The sequence below is a fragment of the Mustela nivalis genome (genome assembly GCF_964662115.1).
Source record: "Mustela nivalis genome assembly, chromosome: 16".
NCBI classification, from domain to species: Eukaryota; Metazoa; Chordata; class Mammalia; order Carnivora; family Mustelidae; genus Mustela; species Mustela nivalis.
The window spans coordinates 5,136,896-5,157,522 of NC_139035.1; the positions used below are offsets into that span (position 1 = coordinate 5,136,896).

The following is a 20,627-nucleotide window of genomic DNA, read 5'->3' on the forward strand; positions in this document are numbered from 1 at the left end:
GGACACGTGGCATCTAAAAAGTAACACAAACAAAACAAAATTCATAAATGCAGAGAACAGACTGGTGGTTGCCAGAAGGGAAGGGTGACTGGGAGTTGGGTAAAAGGGAAAAGAAGTCATGAGGTACAAATTTCCGGTCACAGAATAGTAAGTCAGGGATGTAATCAGAGCACGATGACTGTATTCAATAATACTGTATTGCATATTACGTAACTTCACACAGTGACAGGAAGAAACAGACTTAGTGGTCATTTTACAATGTATATAAATATCCAGCCATTATGTTGTCTACCTGAAACAAATATAATGTTGAATGTCAATTATTTGTCAAGGAAAAAAATACTCAAAGTTCCTCAAAGAAATACCACTCTGATATTTTTCTAGACCTCCTCTTGCATTACAATAATCTACCCAGAATCTCTTCTCTGTGTATCTGTTTTCTTAACGGACTGCTACCTCTTGAAAGGGAATCTCATCTATTAGCACCAGCACCTTATAATAAACACCACACACAATATTCTACATATAACAGGCACTTAATGAGTCAATACATTGATAAACCTAAACTACAGATTTTCTGGGAACACATCAGGGCTGTTTGACCAAAGCGCACCATCAGATTTACCTGCTCAACTTACACGATCGCTCTGGCAGGAGAAAGGCAAAGAAGACACCCCTCAAATGCGATCTTAAATAATTCTACAGTATTACTCCCTCTAAAATGTCACAAACCAAAGTTATTTTTTCTAGAAATATTTAAAGTTTTAGTAATCTACACGAAAGTATTCCAAATCCAAGAAAAGGTAAGACTTCCATTTTCTTACAACACTAAGCGTTCTTTCTACTGAGAACTTTACTTGTCATTCAAGTAGCAGAAACGAAGACTCCATACATCCTTTACAATTAAACAATCTGTAGGTCTGTTTTATTTTTAAATAAAAATCAATTTGTAGGCATGTAATTGTCTGAGAAATCTATCTATATCTGATACACTGAGCATTGTAATTTAATAGGCAAACTGGAACTCCAAGTTATTTTTATATTCCTAAACTAACGAACTGACATCAGTGGGAGATGCTAAGAACAAAGTGAGAGGCTCTTAACGTTTCAGAAATTGACATTCAAGGTTCTAGTTACCTTCAAGCGCATGTAAAGGTCTGTAACATGGAAGTGATTTGTAATTTTACAAAAGCAACAAATGCTGAGTTTTAGAGACATTAAAAAGTAAAAATCTATATTGATACTGCCCAGTTCTGAGTCTATCACACACTGCATATTAAAACAGTCAAGAAATTCCCAAGACTGCTTTAGCAAGTGCTCCATCTAGAACTTCTCTTATACATGGTTCTGAAAATGGTTTTACCTGAAATCAAGCACAGCTTAAATTTTGTTTTATTTTATTGCAATTCATGGAAGAAACCATATGCAGGGTGTAAATCCTCATTTTGCCTTTATTTCCTGGCTGGTTTTGTGCCTTGACTTCCTACTCCTTGAAATAATAATACCTAACTTACAGGGCTGTCATTAAGAACTCAACTTGAAATCAGGTAATGGGAACAGTGCTTAAGATTTTTTTAAAACATGTCTTCGGGGGATTATTAAATAAATGTAGGTGCTCAACAAACGGTAGCTATGAAACGTCTATTACTCGTAGGGGTTTCTCAAGGACTCTAGGGTAGCCACATTTTCAGTACTGGCCCAACCATTAGTCTGTCTTCCCTGAGAAATGCACGCCTGTCCTCTGAAGTGGCTCCTTGGGCACAAGTGCCCTGTACACCCCCCAATGTCCTGCGGGATCAACTGCCCTGCTTCCCTCTGCAAACAAGTCCCACACCTAAGCTCGTTGGCCAGAACACTGGCAGATGGATCCGTGCTACAAAATGATGCAAGAGAGCACCCGATCAGAGGACAGAGAAACAGCCAAAATGAGACTGCAGCCGACAGCCCAGACAGAAGGGAACGCTGCCCTTCTCCCTGCGGCGGCAGGTCCCACGGCAGCAGGTCCCGCGGCGGCCTCCCCGGCTGGCCTTGGCGCGCTCTGGGCGCCCCGCTCAGTGCAGCGGGCTGTTCCATGGCTCAACTCCCACCAAGAGACAGGTTCACTTTCGGGATTAAAAGCTTAAGAAGTACCTCCATGTGGAGAACAATTTCGAATGGAAAGATATGGAGGCGGGAACCACTATACTGGTTTGCCTCATCTGCTTCAAATTACAAGATGTCGTGGCCAACAGAGGTGAAAACAAAGGCTGCTTCCAGGGGTGACTCCCAGGCGTAGGACCTCCCACAGTCGGGCAGTTTTAAAATGATGGGTCAAGGGCACCTGGGTGGCTCAGTGGGTTAAAGCCTCTGCCTTTCAGCTCGGGTCATGATCATAGGGTCCTGGGATCGAGCCCCACATCGGGCTCTCTACTCAGCAGGGAGCCTGCTTCCTCCTCTCTCTCTGCCTGCCTCTGCCTACTGTGATCTCTGCCTGTCAAATAAATAAATAAAATCTTAAAACAAAAAAAAAAAATAATGGATCAAAGAGGCAACCCCCTCTGCAAGTGAAAAACCTAGTTTACTTCAGAAGTTGTTCCTGTCTGTGTAGCCCTGCCCCTGACTCCGTCTCACACAGCCGAGTACTGAAACTCGTGCCTCCTCCCCAGAAACTGGGCCGCCCAGCCCGGCGCCCGCTCTGGTGCACGATGAAGACACCCGGCGGAATGTCCTCGGAGCGATGCAATGAATGAACAGCAGGGCTTGTAGAGGCGTTCTACCCTTCACGGATTTGCCTTTCTCTCATGGGGCCTCAGTTTTCTCATTTACATGATATTAATTTTCTCCTGATAAAGAGTTCAATCAAGTATAAATTTTTAAAAATTACCAGATGAAAGAACAGATTAGAAATAGGTGTGTGTTTTTAACTATCTACTGACATCATCATAACTTCAATTTATTCTGAATGGGGGGTGGATAATATTTACTATTTTGATTAACACCAGTAACAAGGGCAACGTTCTACTGAATGGTTACCGTGTAGCTATTAGCACTGTGCTTAACCGTTTCCGTTAATACTCACAATGACCTATGAAATATATTATCTCCATTTCATAGGTGAATAAAGTCTCAAAAGATTGGGGAAATTGCCTTAAGTCCAAAGCTAGTAACAAATCCCTAATTCACACCCAGAACTATTTGACCCTAAAGGACTCTTCTCTCAACTGCTTCAGAGTTTCTCTGAAAAACGGCAGCAAAGAGATGAAGCAATCTGCAGGAGAAACTAAATAATCTCTTGTTTTTTTAATTAACATACCATGTATTATTTGCTTCAGGGGTACGGGTCTGTGAACTCTCAGTCTTACACAGTCCACAGCACTCACCATGGCACATACCTCCCCTACGTCCATCACCCAGCCACCCCATCCCTATGCACCACCCCTAGCAACCTGCAGTTTATTTCCTGAGATTGAGTCTCTTGTGGTTTGTCTCCCTCCCTGGTTTCGTCTTGCTTCATTTTCCCCTCCCCTCCCCTCTGATCCTCCGTCTTGTTTCTCAAATTCCTCATTGCAGTGAGATCATATGATAATTGTCTTTCTCTGATTGACTTACTTCACGCAGCATGATACCCTCTAGTTCCATCCGTGTCACTGCAAATGGCAAGATTTCGTTTCTTTTGATGGCTGCATAGTATTCCATCTCTCTCTCTCTCTCTCTCTCTCTCTCTCTCTCTCACACACACACACACACACACACTCACACTCACACTCATCTTTATCCATTCATCTCTTGATGTTCATCTAGGCTCTTTCCGTAGTTTGGCTACTGTGGACAATGCTGCTATAAACATTGGGGTGCATGTGCCCCTTTGGATCACTGCGTTTGTATTTTGGGGGGAAATAACCAAAACTAAATAATCTTAAGCAAATACAATACCAGTTCCCGCAAGCACTAAATTACATTTGACAACTCAACACTCCAACTGCTCTTCATTTGCGGAACAGAAGTCACGGTTAAATGGAAAGTTCTTCTCTTAACTCCATTAGATCTAGTTAAAAAGCTGGGAATCATCTCTTACCTGTGTTGCCATCTCCACTCTCCATAGATGGTTTACTGGTTTCTGACGGATTGTTCATTCTTGAGTCTGCAATGAATGAGAGGTGAATGAGGTTTTTTAAAAATTGGGGATGTGGTTAGGAAGGCAAAATTGTGGCAAAGGAAAGGTTTAAGAATATTGACTAATGTTACATTAATGTTCAAAAACATCAAATGTAACTAGTGTTACATCACAACGTGATTTTTGATGTTTTGTGTAATTTGTTACATTAATTAATGTTCAAAAACATCAAAGAATATTGACTGTTACATTAATTAATGTTCAAAAACAGATAGTGTCAACACTAAAACATTGGAAATTGTAATAAAAGTTTTATCTGAACGAAATTCAGGATTCCTTTAATCCTGAAGTGATCCACAAATAAACTCACTTTCCAAAGAATTTTAACTTTCTCCTAACAAAGATAACTGAAATCTAACCGGAAAAAAATTACAATAGAGTCTAACATGTAAATGTAATAAATAAAATATGAAGCATAAAATACCTCAAAGAAACAAACTAGGGCCAAGCACCTTACAGAGTAAAACATGTTACTCTCAAAGAAAGCTTCTTTTTCTCATAAGCCTTTGCATTTGTTAGTTACAACCAAAACAATTCACCAGTACTCTTCCTAAAAGACTGTACTGTAACTCAACCTCACAGAATAAAAAGAAAGCATGTCTAAGAAAAAAACTCCTTATCTACTCCCTACCCAAACTATGCGTCAAAGTGAGAATATGTCAAATGCATAACCCAACCGTAAGCCAGTCCAAGAAGGTGCACCACAAGGCATGACAGATATTCTAATAATTTCAAAACTGAACCACAACCACACCCACCTAAAAACACTATGTGATATCCCATATGAACCTCCTGACCTGGATTTATCTCCTTGAGGGTTTTCATAGTAAAAAATTTTCATCAAGCAATATAAAGTATCCCAGGAGATATACAAGGGACAAGAACAAGTCTGTTTTTCTTCCACCTTTTTAACAGGGTAAAACCTAAATATATATTTAATACATACCTTACTGTATTTCTACTATAAACCCAAACTTAGCATATTTGTAATCAAGTTTACTATCAACCAAGTTCCCCGCTTTCCCCTACTGAGTTAAGAACCATTTAACTATAATTATTAGTTTAGAATAAGTAAAACACATATATTTGATTTTTTCACTCAAGGGTACATTTTGTCATCTGCTTTAATGTTTAACTAGGAAACCAAAACCATCATCAGAAGTCCCAACCACCCTGTCCATAGTTGCTTTATCCAAATGCACAAGTGATGAGAGAGAATCAAGAGTCCTCCTCATAAATTTCATTTCCAACCTGGACGCTGTGTGATAGCGTTTCTAACACAGGTTTTGAAACAGATGCTTGTCTTACAGTCTTAAGCAGTTTTATCATCTTTAGTTTGTTCTTCAGATGTTCGAAGGATTCAAATTCGTTTTTTCTGTGGTCATACAGGAGAGTAGTTCTATAACTTCCTTGCATCTACTGCACAGAAAAATTTAAATGTCACTGAAAGCGTACTAAGGTTTGAAAGGAACAGGTGTACAACTTAGTGAAAACCAGCTTTCTGAATGACTTAACCAAAATCTTACGAAGTCCACAAAGATCAGAACAAATGTTAATATACCATTAAACATACGTTCTGCTCAATGCTTCCTTTAGAATAGTAAAAAGAAAGTGGGAGAAGTATGAACCAGTTAATATTCATAAAAATGGTAACATATCTTTTATACAAAGAAGTAGGAATAATTCTTAATAAGTCATGAGCCTGTGCTTGTGAAACTCATACCCTTATTTCCACACATCTAAATTAAAAATTATGTCACAGGTACTGTATGACTCTTCTAAGCATTTTCTATTGAACTGTCGAGCTTTAGAGACATTGAACAAAATTACTTCACACACACACATACAGACACATGTAAATAAAACAAAATTCTGACTAACTGTACAACAATGTGAAAACTGTTCAAATGATAGTTACTGTTTGTTACAAATAGTGTAGATACAATTTCCAATTCTAAAATATAATGCTAAAAATATTTCAAAGGTATTTTTCTTTTCTTTCTTGAGTTCCCAACATAGATGTAAAAGAGTAAATACAAGTAAGTTCTCTTTTGATATCTGAAGTTTGTTTGTTCTTTTTTTCTCTCTGGGCACAGCGAGCTGTGTATGAGTCTAACACACAGTCTACAAACTGTTCTCGGATGGAATTCTTGGTATCAGTTTGTTTTTTGATTGTGGTTTTTATTGTGCTACACAAATATTACTACTGTCTTGAGTTTAGGTCATTCCTTCTGCCTAACAATGTAAACATTTTCAGAACTATCGTTTAATTTTATCCTTAGCAACTGTGAAGGAGATGGGGGTGGAGGGGTTAAGCTTCAAATTTTCAAGCACAAAAAGTGATGTACAGGGAAAAAAAAAATCACTTGCAAAGGTTTTCAACCTAAAGTACCTCCGTCCTGGGAGTTTATAGCATCTGACTCCCCAGGTGACCAGAGTAAGGTAAGGAGGTTTCAAGAATTTTGCATACAAACAGACAAATCTCAACACAAAATAGAGCCACCAGGAGTCACAGTGCGTCTCAATCTATTTTAAATCTCAGTTACCAAAGACAGTTTATATAATCAGACGTCACACCCCCTCTCCTAACAGGTTTGTTGTTCTACAGAAAGAACTCTAAATACAGGCTTTCCAGCACTTAAAATTGTTTTCTGAAGAACAGAAGTTGATTTTTTTTTAAATAAAAAAGGCTAATATCGGCCAAAATTTGAAAAGTTGATAGTTTCTCAAAGCTGGAAACGGATCAACCAACAGTCCTATGGCAGGAACCGCTGCCGTGGCCCTCTGCGTCAGAATTCATGGGAGCCATTCTGCCACTGGGGCTCCGCCTTATTTTTCACTGTCCACTTTTGGTTCTTATATAAGACATTGACATTAGGTATGCAAAACATTTTTATTAATATGTACACATTTTTTAGGTACACTTTATAATATTGTTTCAGATTTAGAGTGTTTTTAGGACTACATGAAATGCTCCCAATAGAAATTTCCAAAAAGCAAAAAGGTACTCTGTTTAAGGTGAATTCCAAATCCACACTATGTACTGAAATGTCCTCTGAACCAGAAGAGCTGGTGGTAGGAGGGACCTACTGCAAATTCAAGTATGCTCCTGCCTTGCAAATGCTTTCCTACTTCTCTGCGCAGTCCACCTCTCCCCTCCCTCCCCGAGCTGGTTGCATATGCGATTAAGCATTTATGCATAGTCAACCCCACACACGCCATTTCCATACTAAAGCTTATAAGAAAGAACTGTGCTGGTACCCACCTAGAACATAGTCACTGCAGTCCAGCATTGCTGTGAGGTCTTCTAGAGGTTCAGACAGTCCAGAGCAAGGAAGAAACAGGTAGCAGTTTGGGGTGGGGGAAGAAGGTACTACTATTTCTACCAAATCTACACTATGTTCTTAAGAGAACAAGGGTGGGAGGTGGAAAGTGGATTAGGGGGCGAGGCAAAATACAACTTCAGTTACACCATAGCAATCTTCAACTGAATAAGGAAACTTCAGTTGCTCAGAGGAGTTTTAGTCTCTCCTACCAGCTAGGACTGACATTGTCAAGGCAACTGAAGCATGAAAAGTTCCCCTTTTTGTAATAAAATAGAAACAAAGATTGCAGCTGGCAGTTTCCATAATGAAGCTTAATCAGTATGCGTGTGATTAGGGCCTTATGCAAATCTCTCCTCGTTAGCACAGCAGCCAGCACTTTGAAGTCCACGAACAATTCATTTACAGAACACACTGAAAGCACTCCCTGCATAATTTAAATCATTGCATAAATATTTATCAGCCCATTTGCATATTAATTGGCAGTGCATGAAGGGAAAAATTATCTCCTGAGTGCCAGCATAATAATTAGGAGGATAAAATGAGATTTCTTCCAATGGCCTGGCTCCTCGGACCTAACTTGAGATAGTACCAGGGGAGAAGGGAAGAGACAGGAGACAGAGTTCTGTTAAAATGGCACTGAAATGACACGTACAAATTAGAAACAACTCTACAGACTTAAGCACCTTTAATCTTATTCCTGCTGGCAACAATGACTTCAGTAATAAGAGGATTTGCAAAAAGCTTTCTACACAATCCAAATAATCCCAAGGAAACAATTAGCAAGGTAGAAGCAGAACATAGGGCTGTCAAGATGGTGCTAGCCTACTGATAGGAAATTTTCCAAATATTAACTGCACTGTCTGGGGAAAGTCCTACTTTAAAACAAGGTAACAATATAAACCCAGAAGTAGTGCAAGAGCTGTAACATTATTTTCAAGAGTATGGAAACTCATCATCTATAAATCTTTTCAGGCTACTAAATTAACAGACCAGATTAGCCGAACGCCACATATCATGAAGCACCCTTCCCTCATCGAAATCAATCGAAAGAAGATGTTTCATCATTTACAATATCAATCACCAAAAAAAAAAAAAAAATGGGTCATACAAATTATGGACTTAGTCTTTTCAAGTAAATTTCAGCTCATGTATAGGAAATATATATATTTGTATTCTTTACTAGAGAATATATCTATTCAATTTAAAGTAAATTTACAAGGTAAAACATCAGTCCAAAACTCTTTAGGCATTATGACAGGACATTCCACTGTAATCACCATAAACAACTCAGGAAAAGACTTATAAAAATCCCACGAAGTAGGTATAACTGACTTCTTTGTGGTTTGTTTTTTTTTTTTTTAAGAGGAAACTGAGGCAGAGTGAGCTAAAGCACTTTACCCAATGTGACACTAATAATTTGGAGTCAGACTTAAAATCAGATTTTGCTGATATCAAAACCTGAGCTCTTTCTTGCCCATTATTACACCCTGCGGCCCAGTGGTCCACTTATGGAAGTAGCAGACATGCGGGGCTTAAAAAGGGCAGCAGATTAACACAGCTTGTTTTCAGTGCAGTGAGGACACTAATAACTAGTGACAAAGATTTTGTGTTTAAAAGTCCAGTATGTACAGATACACAGAAGAGTGCACTAGAATTGAGGGGAGTTCTCCAGGGTATTACCCCGTTAACAACATTTTATTTAGAACTAGTCTTCAAGCATGCCATGTGTCTGATTATTAAAAATATGTATTTTTAAAAAGATTTTTAATTCATTTATGTGTCAGAGGGAGAGGGAGAGAGAGGGCACAAGCAGGGGGAGCAGCAAGCAGAGCAAGAAGCAGGCTCCCCTCTGATCAAGGAGCCTGCTGTGGGACTGGATCCCAGGACCCCGGGATCACAACCTGAGCCAGAGGCAGATGCTCAACCAACTCAGCCACCCAGGTGTCCCCAAAGTACGTATGTTTTCCCAACATTAAGGTTGAAATTAAACTCAACATGCATACGTGGACACAAAAGACAAGACTTCTATAACAGAACTTTAAAAAGATTTCTTTGCAGGTCAATAAATTAGGTAGGAACAGAACCAAAACACTCTCTCAAGTTCTAGATAAGCACTCTATTTGTACTTCTAGTCCTTCCGTTGTGCAGAATCACAAAATTCCTATGAGGGGAGAGTTCACAGAAGAGAAAGGTAACACTGCCACTCTGTACCAGGGAGACTATGTGCCTTCCCTTTTTGAACCCTAATTTTCTCATCTGTAAAATGAGAGATCTTTTCCACGAGGCTGCTGTGAGGATAAAGGGGCCTGTGCCTCTCAGACCCGATCGTGGGGCGAGGCAGGAGGCAGCTGTGCCAGTGGACAGAGACCACGACACAGGATAAGCAAGCTACCACCTTCAAGAGCACCAAGTTTACTCAATAATAATTCCCAACACTTCGTAGTAAAACAATAAAGACTGTATTACACAACAAAATACAAAATTCAAATGAGTTTTGAAAGCCTTGGACTATACAAGCTGTACCTGGTGAGAAAATATCAGAAGCGTGACTGTGACTGGTAAGGAGGGGACATCAGTGTATGCTTCTTTCCCTCCACTTTCGTCTTCATAAAACTTTACGTTTACTGCCTGTACTTATTACAGACGATCTCTGCAACTCACCATCTACTTTTTATGCTGTTTGCAGTGGCACTTCTAAGCTACCTTTCTTACACCAATTTGGTCTTTCATAAATCAGCTAAGTGGGACTTGAAGCCTCAGCCAGGCCATCACTGCCAACTACGAAGTGTTTGCTGGAAGGTGCCCTTTCAGGGGTGGGGCCTTGGCAGTGTACTAACCACCCCCCACCCCAAGCCAAGAGAGTGGCACAGGGCCTCTGCATAGCAGGGGGCCTAGAGCTCACCAGCTGACAGAGGCTGCTATCCAGAGAGGGACCCCTGTCCCTTCTGCTGCAAGTCATTCGTTGTCCTCACTCCAAGAACAGAAAGAGGGGCAAGCGGAGGCAGTGCTGAGATGCAGCTGTCCACAGTGACGGGGAGCCTCACCCATGCAGCGGACTTCATTACACTGGAAAGGACAAGAAAACTCCCATTCGCCACCCTCGATGTAGGTATTCTGCGCATTCTAAAAGGCAGGTTTAAATACTAGAAGGCTGTCTAGGCCTCTACAGATGGACTGTAGGAGGCTGGCTACCATCCATCCCTCCCCTGCACCCCCCCAACCAAGGCAAAGTTAGACCCAAAAGAAGGGAACAGACAGTTTTCCCACAAAGCTCAAGCATTCACTTTATTGGGCCCTCTGTCTGAAATATCAGATTAAAACTTAACCTAAAAAGAATACCCTTCTAAAAATAGAAATTTCTGGAAAATTTTGTAGGGCTGTCAGTCATTCACACTTTAGCACAAATTAATCCAATTCAACTGCTTTCCTTTAACACCTCACTGAGGAGTTGTAGGGTGGTAATAATTGTTCCCATTGGAAAAGGCCAGTAAATACTCTTATAAAATAAATGCTATTAGCTGACCTGTACTTGGGGGATGGGGAAAGGGTTCACAGAAAGCAGAAAATAGGAAATAGTAGCGTACAGTAGTATAAAAAGGAGCTGAAAGACAAAGTTAAAATTCACATACTTCAAAATCAGGCTTAAAACTGAGGCTTTTTGTATTTTTCATTATTATTATTATTATTATTTTAGTAATCTCTACACCCAGCGTGGGGCTTGAACTCCTGATCCTGAGGTCAAGAGTCGCATGCCCCTCCAACTGAGCCAGCCAGGCACCCCTGAGCCTTTTCTTTAAGAATGGGAAGAAATGCTCGTCCAGAATCCAGAATTCATGGCTCACAGCATCTGTATTAGAGTAGTTCTTCACTCATGATCATATGGCTAGTCTCGGTCTCATTAGAAAGGCAACTGAGAACAATAACAACTCAATGACAAACCAGATTTTTAAAATACATCTTTTGTGTATGAGGGAACAGAAGCAGGCCTGTATTCCACCGACCTCACTTATCAAATTCCAACCTGGTCACAGGCCAGATGAACAGCCAAGTGTACACCCCAGGACTGGCCGTCCAGCTAGTCCGGGGAACGGGAAGGTATACTCGGCAACTGGTCGCCGGCACATCCCGTCTGCCTCTCAGTAGGATTTTTCATCCCCTAGCCCCACTGCTTTCACGCCTAGGCAATCTCAATTGCCTCTTTATTTTTTAAAGATTTTATTCATTTATTTGACAGAGACACAGGGAGAGAGGGAACACAAGCTGGGGGAGTGGGAGAGGGAGAAGCAGACTCCTCGCTGAGAAGGAAGCCCAACGTGGGGCTCGACCCCAGGACCCTGAGATCATGACCTGAGCCAAAGGCAGCCGCTTAAGGACTGAGCCACCCAGGCTCCTGCAATTGTCTTTTTAATTCTCACCTATTTTCAAAATCTACCACTACTGGGGCGCCTGGGTGGCTCAGTGGGTTAAGCCGCTGCCTTCGGCTCGGGTCATGATCTCAGGGTCCTGGGATCGAGTCCCGAATCGGGCTCTCTGCTCAGCAGGGAGCCTGCTTCCCTCTCTCTCTCTCTCTCTCTCTCTACCTGCCTCTCCATCTACTTGTGATTTCTCTCTGTCAAATAAATAAATAAAATCTTAAAAAAAAAAATCTACCACTACTTTAATCTCCTCACCAGCTTCTTTACAGAAAACAATGACACTGCTTCAGCAGATGCTCAGTAATACAAAAATGTTTTATTAGCTCAAGAATTATAAACCGTTACCTTACCAAAAACCTCATCTCCAAACTCATCATCCACAGAAAGCCTAAAATAATTTACTAAGGCTCAAATACAAAAGAACGTTCTAGGATCTGGAAATTTCTTAGATCCAAAATCAAGTGATGGGTATCAGCACTGCCACTATTCCTCTGCACGGAATATCACAGTATATGTGAATAACATCCCCCCCCACCCCAAGGCTGCAATATGGAATTTCAGAGCTTAAGAGGAACAGATTTAAGAAAACAATGTCTGCTGTATTTACGAAAAATCTTCAATGGGCAAACACCAAGACCGAATCTATTTTTATCATTCTGGCAAAAAGCACTGCCCGATAACAAGAGATCGTAGGGATGATTTTCTTTCTGAAAAACCAAACTGAGACCTAGAGAATGACTCACAGGTCACACTACTAAGTGGCAGAGAAAGCAGGGGCTAAAGGACATAACAAGGAGGCATGAGAGGAAAGTTTAAGTAAAATAAAACATGCTGAAACTCTTACCCATGACACGGAGATTTGTAGTTGGTCAATTAAAAAGGTCAGCTTAAATATTATAAAACCATTATATCATAAACATTTCATGTTAACAGAAAGTACATAAGCATACATTTATTTACTCATCTTTTGATGGTGGACCAAAGCCTTTGCTTTAAAATTAAATCCACTCATTTGAGTTTCCTCTTCTTTTCTGGGTGAATCATATCCTTTAATACTTACTCCAGTATTTTCAGTTTCAATTTCTTGAGTTTGTTTTTCAAGCTTTTCATATTTGACATATATATTAAGAATATAAAAAACTCAAGAAGAATTTCATGAAGCAATGCTCCTTCTTAGATGTAGTACAATATGATACATATTTTTTATTTTTATTTTTTTTGATACATATTTTTTAACTGTTGATTTCAATCTACTGAATTGACTTCATGACCCACAAATTGAAAAACTGCTTTAAAAGTAAGACAAGGGGCACCTGGGTGGCTCAGTGGGTTAAGGCCTCTGCCTTCGGCTCTGGTCATGATCCCAGGGTCCTGGGATCAAGCCCTGCATCGGGCTTCCTGCTTGGTGGGGAGCCTGCTTCCTCCTCTCTCTCTCTGCCTGCCTCTCTGCCTACTTGTGATCTCTGTCTGTTCAAATGAATAAATAAAAATCTTTTAAAAATATATATATATATAAAAAGGTAAGATAAGAATGTGGAGTGCCTGGGTGGCTCAGGCAGTTAAGCAGCCCACTCCTGGTTCCGGCTCAGGTCATGATCTCAGGGCCCTGGGACGGAGCCTGTGCTGTTCCCCGCGCTGGGGGAGGGTCTGCTTGAGGATTCTCTCTCCCTCTCCCTCGCTCCTCCACCCCCTGCATACACTCTCTCTCTCTAAAATAAACAAACCTTTAAAAGAAAAAGGCAAGAACTTAAAAGACACATCAAGCACTGAGAGCACAGAATCTTTTTCAAAGAACCATTTATCCCTAATATTTTACAGCTCTTTTCTCACATCTAATTCAGCAGCATTTTCAGTAATTATCCTTTATCTACACTTTTCAAAACATTCAACTGAAGTTTTCACAGAGACGTCATCTCCTCCTTCTCTACCCCTTAGCTGATATGATAACGGTTTAAACCGTGGAACGAGGTGAGAGTCCAACCAGACGGGACAGGCTGGGGAGCGCAGACAAGCGCCGGTGCTGCGGGCCGGCCGGCCTCCGAGGGGCAGCAGACCGCACGGACAGACAGTGCAGGCAGCTGTGATCCGAGGAGTCCCTAGGCCACCGGGTCGCTAGGAAAGCCGCCCCGCGGGACAGCAGCGAGCTCCCGTGAAGAGGCTGGAGCTTCTGCGCTTCTCCGTAACTTCTGCCGACACACACATTGTCGTGCACGGAGCCCACCTGCCACCCGGGCGACCACTGCGGCGACCCCTAATAGACGCGTCACTGTAGAATTCCATCCTGCATTTCTGGCTGTGAAGTCTGACCTCCGCACAGCTCTACGGAAGGGTCGCCGTCGCACTGCTGTCCAGCTCAGCCTGTCATCCGATTTGATGCTGTAAATGTCTTTTCTTTTTCCTAGTTTATGGAGTTTTGCAAAGTCACTGATTTCATGCACGAGCACATTCAACAAATACAGACTCCCTGCGGCCGGGCAGTGGGACAAGAAGTGGGGGCACAAGGCTGAGACATAGAATGCTCCCAGCTGATCAGACAGAAGAACCGGACAATCACCCCAAACACGACCACCAAGTAAGAAGATTCCACAGAGGAGAAGAGCAGGTGACAACCCGGCTTTAACACAGGCCAACAGCCTGTCTTGGCATCTCTGGCTAATATTAGAGTTCTCCTAACAACTGCAATGTGACTTCTCTGATTCCATTTCTTAAATCCATGAAATACAGGCTTTTATTTATTGTGTTTTATTTGAAACCCCATGCTGCTTAATGATTCCCACCCGTCCCTTTGAACTATTAGGTTTCATCTACGATATCAGTGAGGTGTCCTCTCTGTGTGTCTCTTACTCTCGGTTTCATAAATTTGTGTGAAGATACATGGGTAATAAGTATCCCAGAGTCTATGTGAGATATAAATTTAAAAACACATTTCTCTACTCAACTAATGAAGATGTTCTTCTGACTAATCAGATGTTACTAATACGTTTTAACAATGTCAACGGTGTAGTAGCAGTCATTCCAAAAACATGTACAGACTGCCAATCTCTCTACAGGATCTTTCCTCCCTGGATGAACTCATGATTAAGTCTATCCACCTAACATATAAAGACAGGTTCAAAAGTTATGACCTCAGATCTTCCTTTATTGCCCTCCTCGTCAGGTAACTATTTGTTTCTCCAAAACCATATACAAATGACAGTATCTCTTTTTGTTTGAAATAGTTCATCCTACAATATGCTATCAAATCCAAGCAAATGACATTGGTATAAAGGGTATGTGTAGGGGCACCTGGGTGGCTCAGTGGGTTAAAGCCTCTGCTTTCAGCTCAGGTCATGATCCCAGGGACCTGGGATCGGGCCCCGCATCAGGCTCTCTGTTCAGCAGGAAACCTGCTTCCACCTTTCTCTCTATCTGCCTGCCTCTCTGACTACTTGTGATCTCTGTCAAATAAATAAATAAAATCTTAAAAAAAAAAAAAAAGGGTATGTGTAGTTCTGTCATCTTATTGTCACATGTGTAGGTAGACCACAACACCACCACTGCAATCACGATAGAGGAGAACCATTTCTTTTTCTTTGCTTTGCTTTTCTTCTTCTTTTTTTTTTTTTAAAGATTTTATTTATTTACTTGAGGTCACACGTAGGCAGAGAGGCAGGCTGAAAGAGAGAGAGGAAGAAGCAGGCTCCCTGCCGAGCAGAGAGCCCTATGGGTCTCGATCCCAGGACTCTGGGATCATGAACTAAGCCGAAGGCAGCGGCTTAACCCACTGAGCCACCCAGGCGCCCCAGGAGAACCATTTCATCACAAAGAATTCCCTCCTGCTACCCTATTATGGCTGTACTCATTCCTCCCCTTCTGGCTATTCTGAATCCTTGACAACCAATCATCTGCCATCCGCCTTTGTAATTTTGTCATCTTGAGAATATTATAAAAATGGAATCACATCATATATGACAATTTCAGGTTGGCATATTTTATTCAACATAATACCCTTAAGATCTAATCAAGTTGTCCTGTGTGTCAACAGTTCATTCCTTTTTACTGCAGAACAGAATATTCCATAGTATGGATGTACCCTAATCTGTTTAACCATTCACCTATTAAAAGACTTTCGGTCATTCCCAGTTTGGAGTTATTACCAAAAACAATGCTACAAACTTTCATATTTGGGATGTGCACTGGGTCACAAGCTCCACAATGGGAGAAAAGGCTTGCAAAGGACCTGTCTGGTAAAGGATTCTCATCTATAATATATAAAGCACATTCCTGTATATGTTTTTATGTGGACAAATTTTGATTTCTCTGGGATAAATACACAGAAGTGATACTGCTGGGTCACATGGTTAAGTGTATATTTAGTTTTTGAAGAAATTTCCAAATATTTTCCAGAATGGCTGTACCATTTTAGGATTCCACAATGTATGAGACATCCGGGTTCTCCAAATCTACACCAGCATTTGATATTATTACTTTTCATTGTAGCAATACAGAATGTATTTTCATATGCTTATTATTTGTGTATCCTCCTCAGTGACATGTCTATTCAATTCTTTTGGATTTTTCTAAAAATCCCCAAATCTCCCTTTTCTAAAGGACTGTTTCGATTTCTAGAACTGAGTTTCACTGTGTGTGGGAGGGGAGGTCTAAGTACAGCTGACACACGTTATATCAGTTTCAGGTACGTAACACAGTGATTCAACAAATTTATATGTCACCTATGCTCATCACAAGTGTAGCTACCACCTGTCACCGTCCAACACTACTACAATACCATGACTATATTCCCTATGCTGTCTTTTATTCCTGTGATTTGTTCATCCCATACCTGGAAGCCTAGATCTCTCAGTCCCCGCCCCCATTTGTGCCTATTCCCCCCAACCCCCTCCCCTCTTGCAACCATTAGTTTTTTCCTATATTTATAGGTCTGATTCGGCTTTTTGTTCATTTGGTTCTTAGATTCCACATGTAAGTGGAATCATATGGAATCTGTCTTTCTCTGTCTGACTCCTCTCACTTAGCATAATGCCTTCTAGGTTTGTCTGTGTTTTCACAAGTGGCAAGATCTCATCCTTTTTATGGCTGAGTAATATTTCTTTGTGTGGACATATACCACAACTTCTTTCTCCATTATCAGTGGCCATTTGCACTGCTTCCACATCTTCGCTATTATCAATAAGGCTGCAATAAACATAGGGATTCATTTATCTTGTTGAATTAGTGTTTTCTTTGGTAAATACACAGTAATGGAATTATTAGCTCATATGGTAATTGTATTTTTAATTTTTGAGGAACATACATACTGGTTTCTGCAATGGCTGCACCAACTTACATTCCCACTAAGAGTGTATGAGGGTTCCTTTTCCTCCATAGGGCTGCGTTTTGTGAGCCCTTTACATATTGTAGATAACAGCCTTTTATCAGATATGTGCTTTGCAAATATTTTCTCCCACTGTGGAGCTTGCCTTTCCATCCTTTTAATGGACACAGCAAAATATTTTAATTTTGGTAATGTCTAATTTATCAAATCTTTCCTTTTGTAGGCTGTATTTCTGGTGTCATGTGTTTTGGGTTTTTGTTTTTAAGATTTTTATGTTTAAGTCATCTCTACTCCCAACATGGGGTTTGAACTTATAACCCCAACATCAAGAGCAGCATGCTGTACTGCCTGAAGCAGCCAGTTGCCCCTCTGGGGTCATGTTTAAGAACTATTCATCAAGTCCTCTGTTCTACAGGTTTCCTTCTATGTTTCTTCCTAGTGTGAACAGTAAAGGTGTTTTTTTTTTTTTTAATTCTTTTTTAATTGTTTGTCAAAAAGATTTTCCTTCCTCTATTTGCTCCAAATGTTTTCGTACCTTAGTCACAAATTAGTCATTTATACCTGTGTAAACCTATTTTGGGTTTTGTTTCTGTTCCAATGATTAATGTGTCAATTTCTTCACCAATATCCTCAGGCTTCATTCTTGCAACTATGTAAGAAGTCTTGAAGTTAAAGAAACTGATTTACTACCAGCATTTGTAGTCTTTGGTACACAAGTCCTAAGTATATTCTGTTGATTTAAAACTACATATTTTGTTAATTTAGCCATTCTTTTAGGGTAGGTCTACCAGAGAAGAATGCTTTGTTTTCCTTCATCTAAGAATGTCTTGATTTCCCGTTCACTCCTGAAGGATATTTTTGATGAATACAGAAGTTGATATTTTTAGTTCTTTCTCAATATTTGAAAAATGTGATGCCACTGCCTCTTGGCTTCCATGGTTTCTGAGGAGAAATCCACTATCATTGGAATTGTTTTTCTCCATAGGGAAAGGCATCATTTCTCTCTTACTGTTTTCAGGATCTTTCCTTTGTCTTTAGTTTACCAACACTTTATTATTACTACTTTGGGTTTATATTGTTTAGAACTTGCTCAGACTCTAAAATCTATAGGTTTGTATCTTCTGACAAGTTTGGGAAGTTTTCAGCCAGTCTTTCTACGAGAATTTTTCAGACCACCCCCCTTTCCGTTCTCCTCCTCTGTGGTCTTTCTGTCCGTCCCACAGGTCCCTGTGGCTCTGCTCACGTATTATTCTATTTTCTCCTTTTTGTTCAAATTGGGTAATTTCTACTGTTCTATGTTCCAGTTCATTCTGTCCCCTCTATTCTGCTGTGAGCCATCCACTGAGTTTTTGTTTCAGTTATTGTTTTTTTCAGTTCTAAAATTTTCATTTAGTTCTTTATATTTTCTGTATCTTTATGGAGGCTTTTTGTTTCTAGGTTGAAACTCTGCATTTTATTTTTCCTTTCTTTCTTTTTACTGTTTTGGTGAAGAAATTAGTAGTGGACTGCTCTAAGAATAACGGGAATATGCAGAAAAGACACAAAAGCAAGTTTAAAAGAACCTTCTATTGACTAAATTTCAGGCAATATGACAAAATAAATAAAAACAATAAATTGTAACCACTACTGGGGTGCGTGGCTCAGTCAGTTAAGTATCAGTCAATTAAGCGTCTGACTTTGGCTCAGGTCACCTCAGGGTCCTGGAATCAAGCCCCACGTCACACTCCTCACTGAGCAGGGAGTCTGCTTCTCCCTTTGCCCCCTCCGCCACGCCCACCCCCCTCGTGCTCACACTCTCTCTCAAGTGAATAAATAAAAGTCTGTAAAAAATTATAACCATTACTCATAGGAATTCATGTTGAAATAAATAAATCAACAGGGAGAAAAGAAGGTTTTTTCCTTGTAGAATTCCAAATAAATACAGAAAGAATAATAGAAAGTCAGCATTTGGAAACTACCATCATCATATAAATTCAGTCAAAATGCTCTATCTAATGAAATATCTAATATCAAAAATTTGATGATGAAAATGTTGTTTCCCTACAAAATATTAAGCAATTACAAAGGGAAGACGCAACTTTACTGAGAAGCCTGGTAAGCATCACCATAATCAAGTGATCAGTTAAGGTCACTTAGTCAAGGGACAAATCAAAATTGTACACTACCAGAAAAGATGAAGTGAGAACACAACATCACTTCTGTGATATTCCTTCCACAAACGTAGAACCTGAATCTATTATGGGGAACTATCAGATAAACACAAATTCAGGGACGCCTGTCACTCAGTCAATTAAGCACCTGCCTTTGACTCAGGTCATGATCACAGGGTCCTGGGATTGAGTCCCAGCATCAGGCTCCTTGCTCAGCGGGGAGCCTGCTTCTCCCTCTGCCTGCCACCCCCCTGCTTGTGCTCTTTGACAAGTAAATAAAATCTTTAAAGGGGCACCTGGGTGGCTCAGTGAGCCTTCGGCTCAGGCCATGATCCTAGGGTCCTGGGATCGAGCCCCACATCGGGCTCTCTGCTCAGCAGGGAGCCTGCTTCCCCCTCCCTCTCTGCCTGCCTCTCTGCCTACTTGTGATCTCTGTCAAATAAATAAATAAAATCTTTTTAAAAAACTCAAAAAACCACAAAAAATCAAAAACCACATATACAAATTCAAAGATATTCCACAAAATATATTCTTCCAAAGTGTCACAGTCTTGAAAATCAATTAAAGACTAAGGAATATGGTTGAAGAACAGTAAAGAGATAGGATGATTACATGCTGTGTAGAATCCTGCAGTAGGTACTTTTACTATGAAGGCATTTTTGTGATAACTTGGCAAATCCGAATCAGGTCTATGGATTAGTTGACAGTAAAGTAATAACGCTAATTTCCTGCATTTTATGTCTGTATTGTGGCTCTGCAGCAGAATGTCCTTATTTATAGGATTATTCACTGAAGTACTGGGAGTGTTTTAAAATCAAAATAAAACAATAGCAAAGGAAAAAAAAAGAAAAAAGGGGGGGAGAGCTCAACAAACTACCAGTGTTTTATTATAATTCCAGTGGAGCCCTGTCATCCCCATCCCTAGAAATCTCAGATTGCAAGGTGCACATTAACACGGACAGGAGCACAGTTCTTACAGAATCACGAAATGCACAGATTACCTACGGTCAGAGCGCACTTGAAACCATTTAAATGGTATTCTGATGGACATCTCACGATACGGAGGAGTCCACACTGTGAGGCTCTACACTGCATGAGTGAAAGTCCATGCGAGCACTGAGAACTGAACAACCTTTCCACAACCGGTAACATACCGCATACCCAAAAAATAGCCCGAAACCTATCACAACCCCAAATTCTATTAACTACCACCTTATTTATTTATGTTTAAAGATTTTACTTACTTGAGAGAGAGTAAGAAAGAGAGAG

General features: G+C 40.4%; 1 protein-coding gene across 12 annotated transcripts in view; it reads right to left on the reverse strand.

Moving 5' to 3' along the window:
- Nucleotides 1–20,627, reverse strand: part of POU2F1 (POU class 2 homeobox 1) — a 185,471-nt gene that overhangs the window by 77,941 nt on the left and 86,903 nt on the right. For 9 of the 12 annotated variants that reach the window (XM_082702712.1, XM_082702705.1, XM_082702701.1 and 6 more), the window contains one exon: nucleotides 4,055–4,120. In XM_082702712.1, coding sequence (XP_082558838.1) covers nucleotides 4,055–4,112 — 58 coding nt within the window. In that variant the 5' untranslated portion in view covers nucleotides 4,113–4,120. Of the gene's footprint in view, nucleotides 1–4,054; nucleotides 4,121–4,577; nucleotides 4,679–7,418; nucleotides 7,709–20,627 lie in introns of those variants that run through there. The other 3 variants (XM_082702707.1, XM_082702706.1, XM_082702711.1) reach the window with 2 other exon arrangements.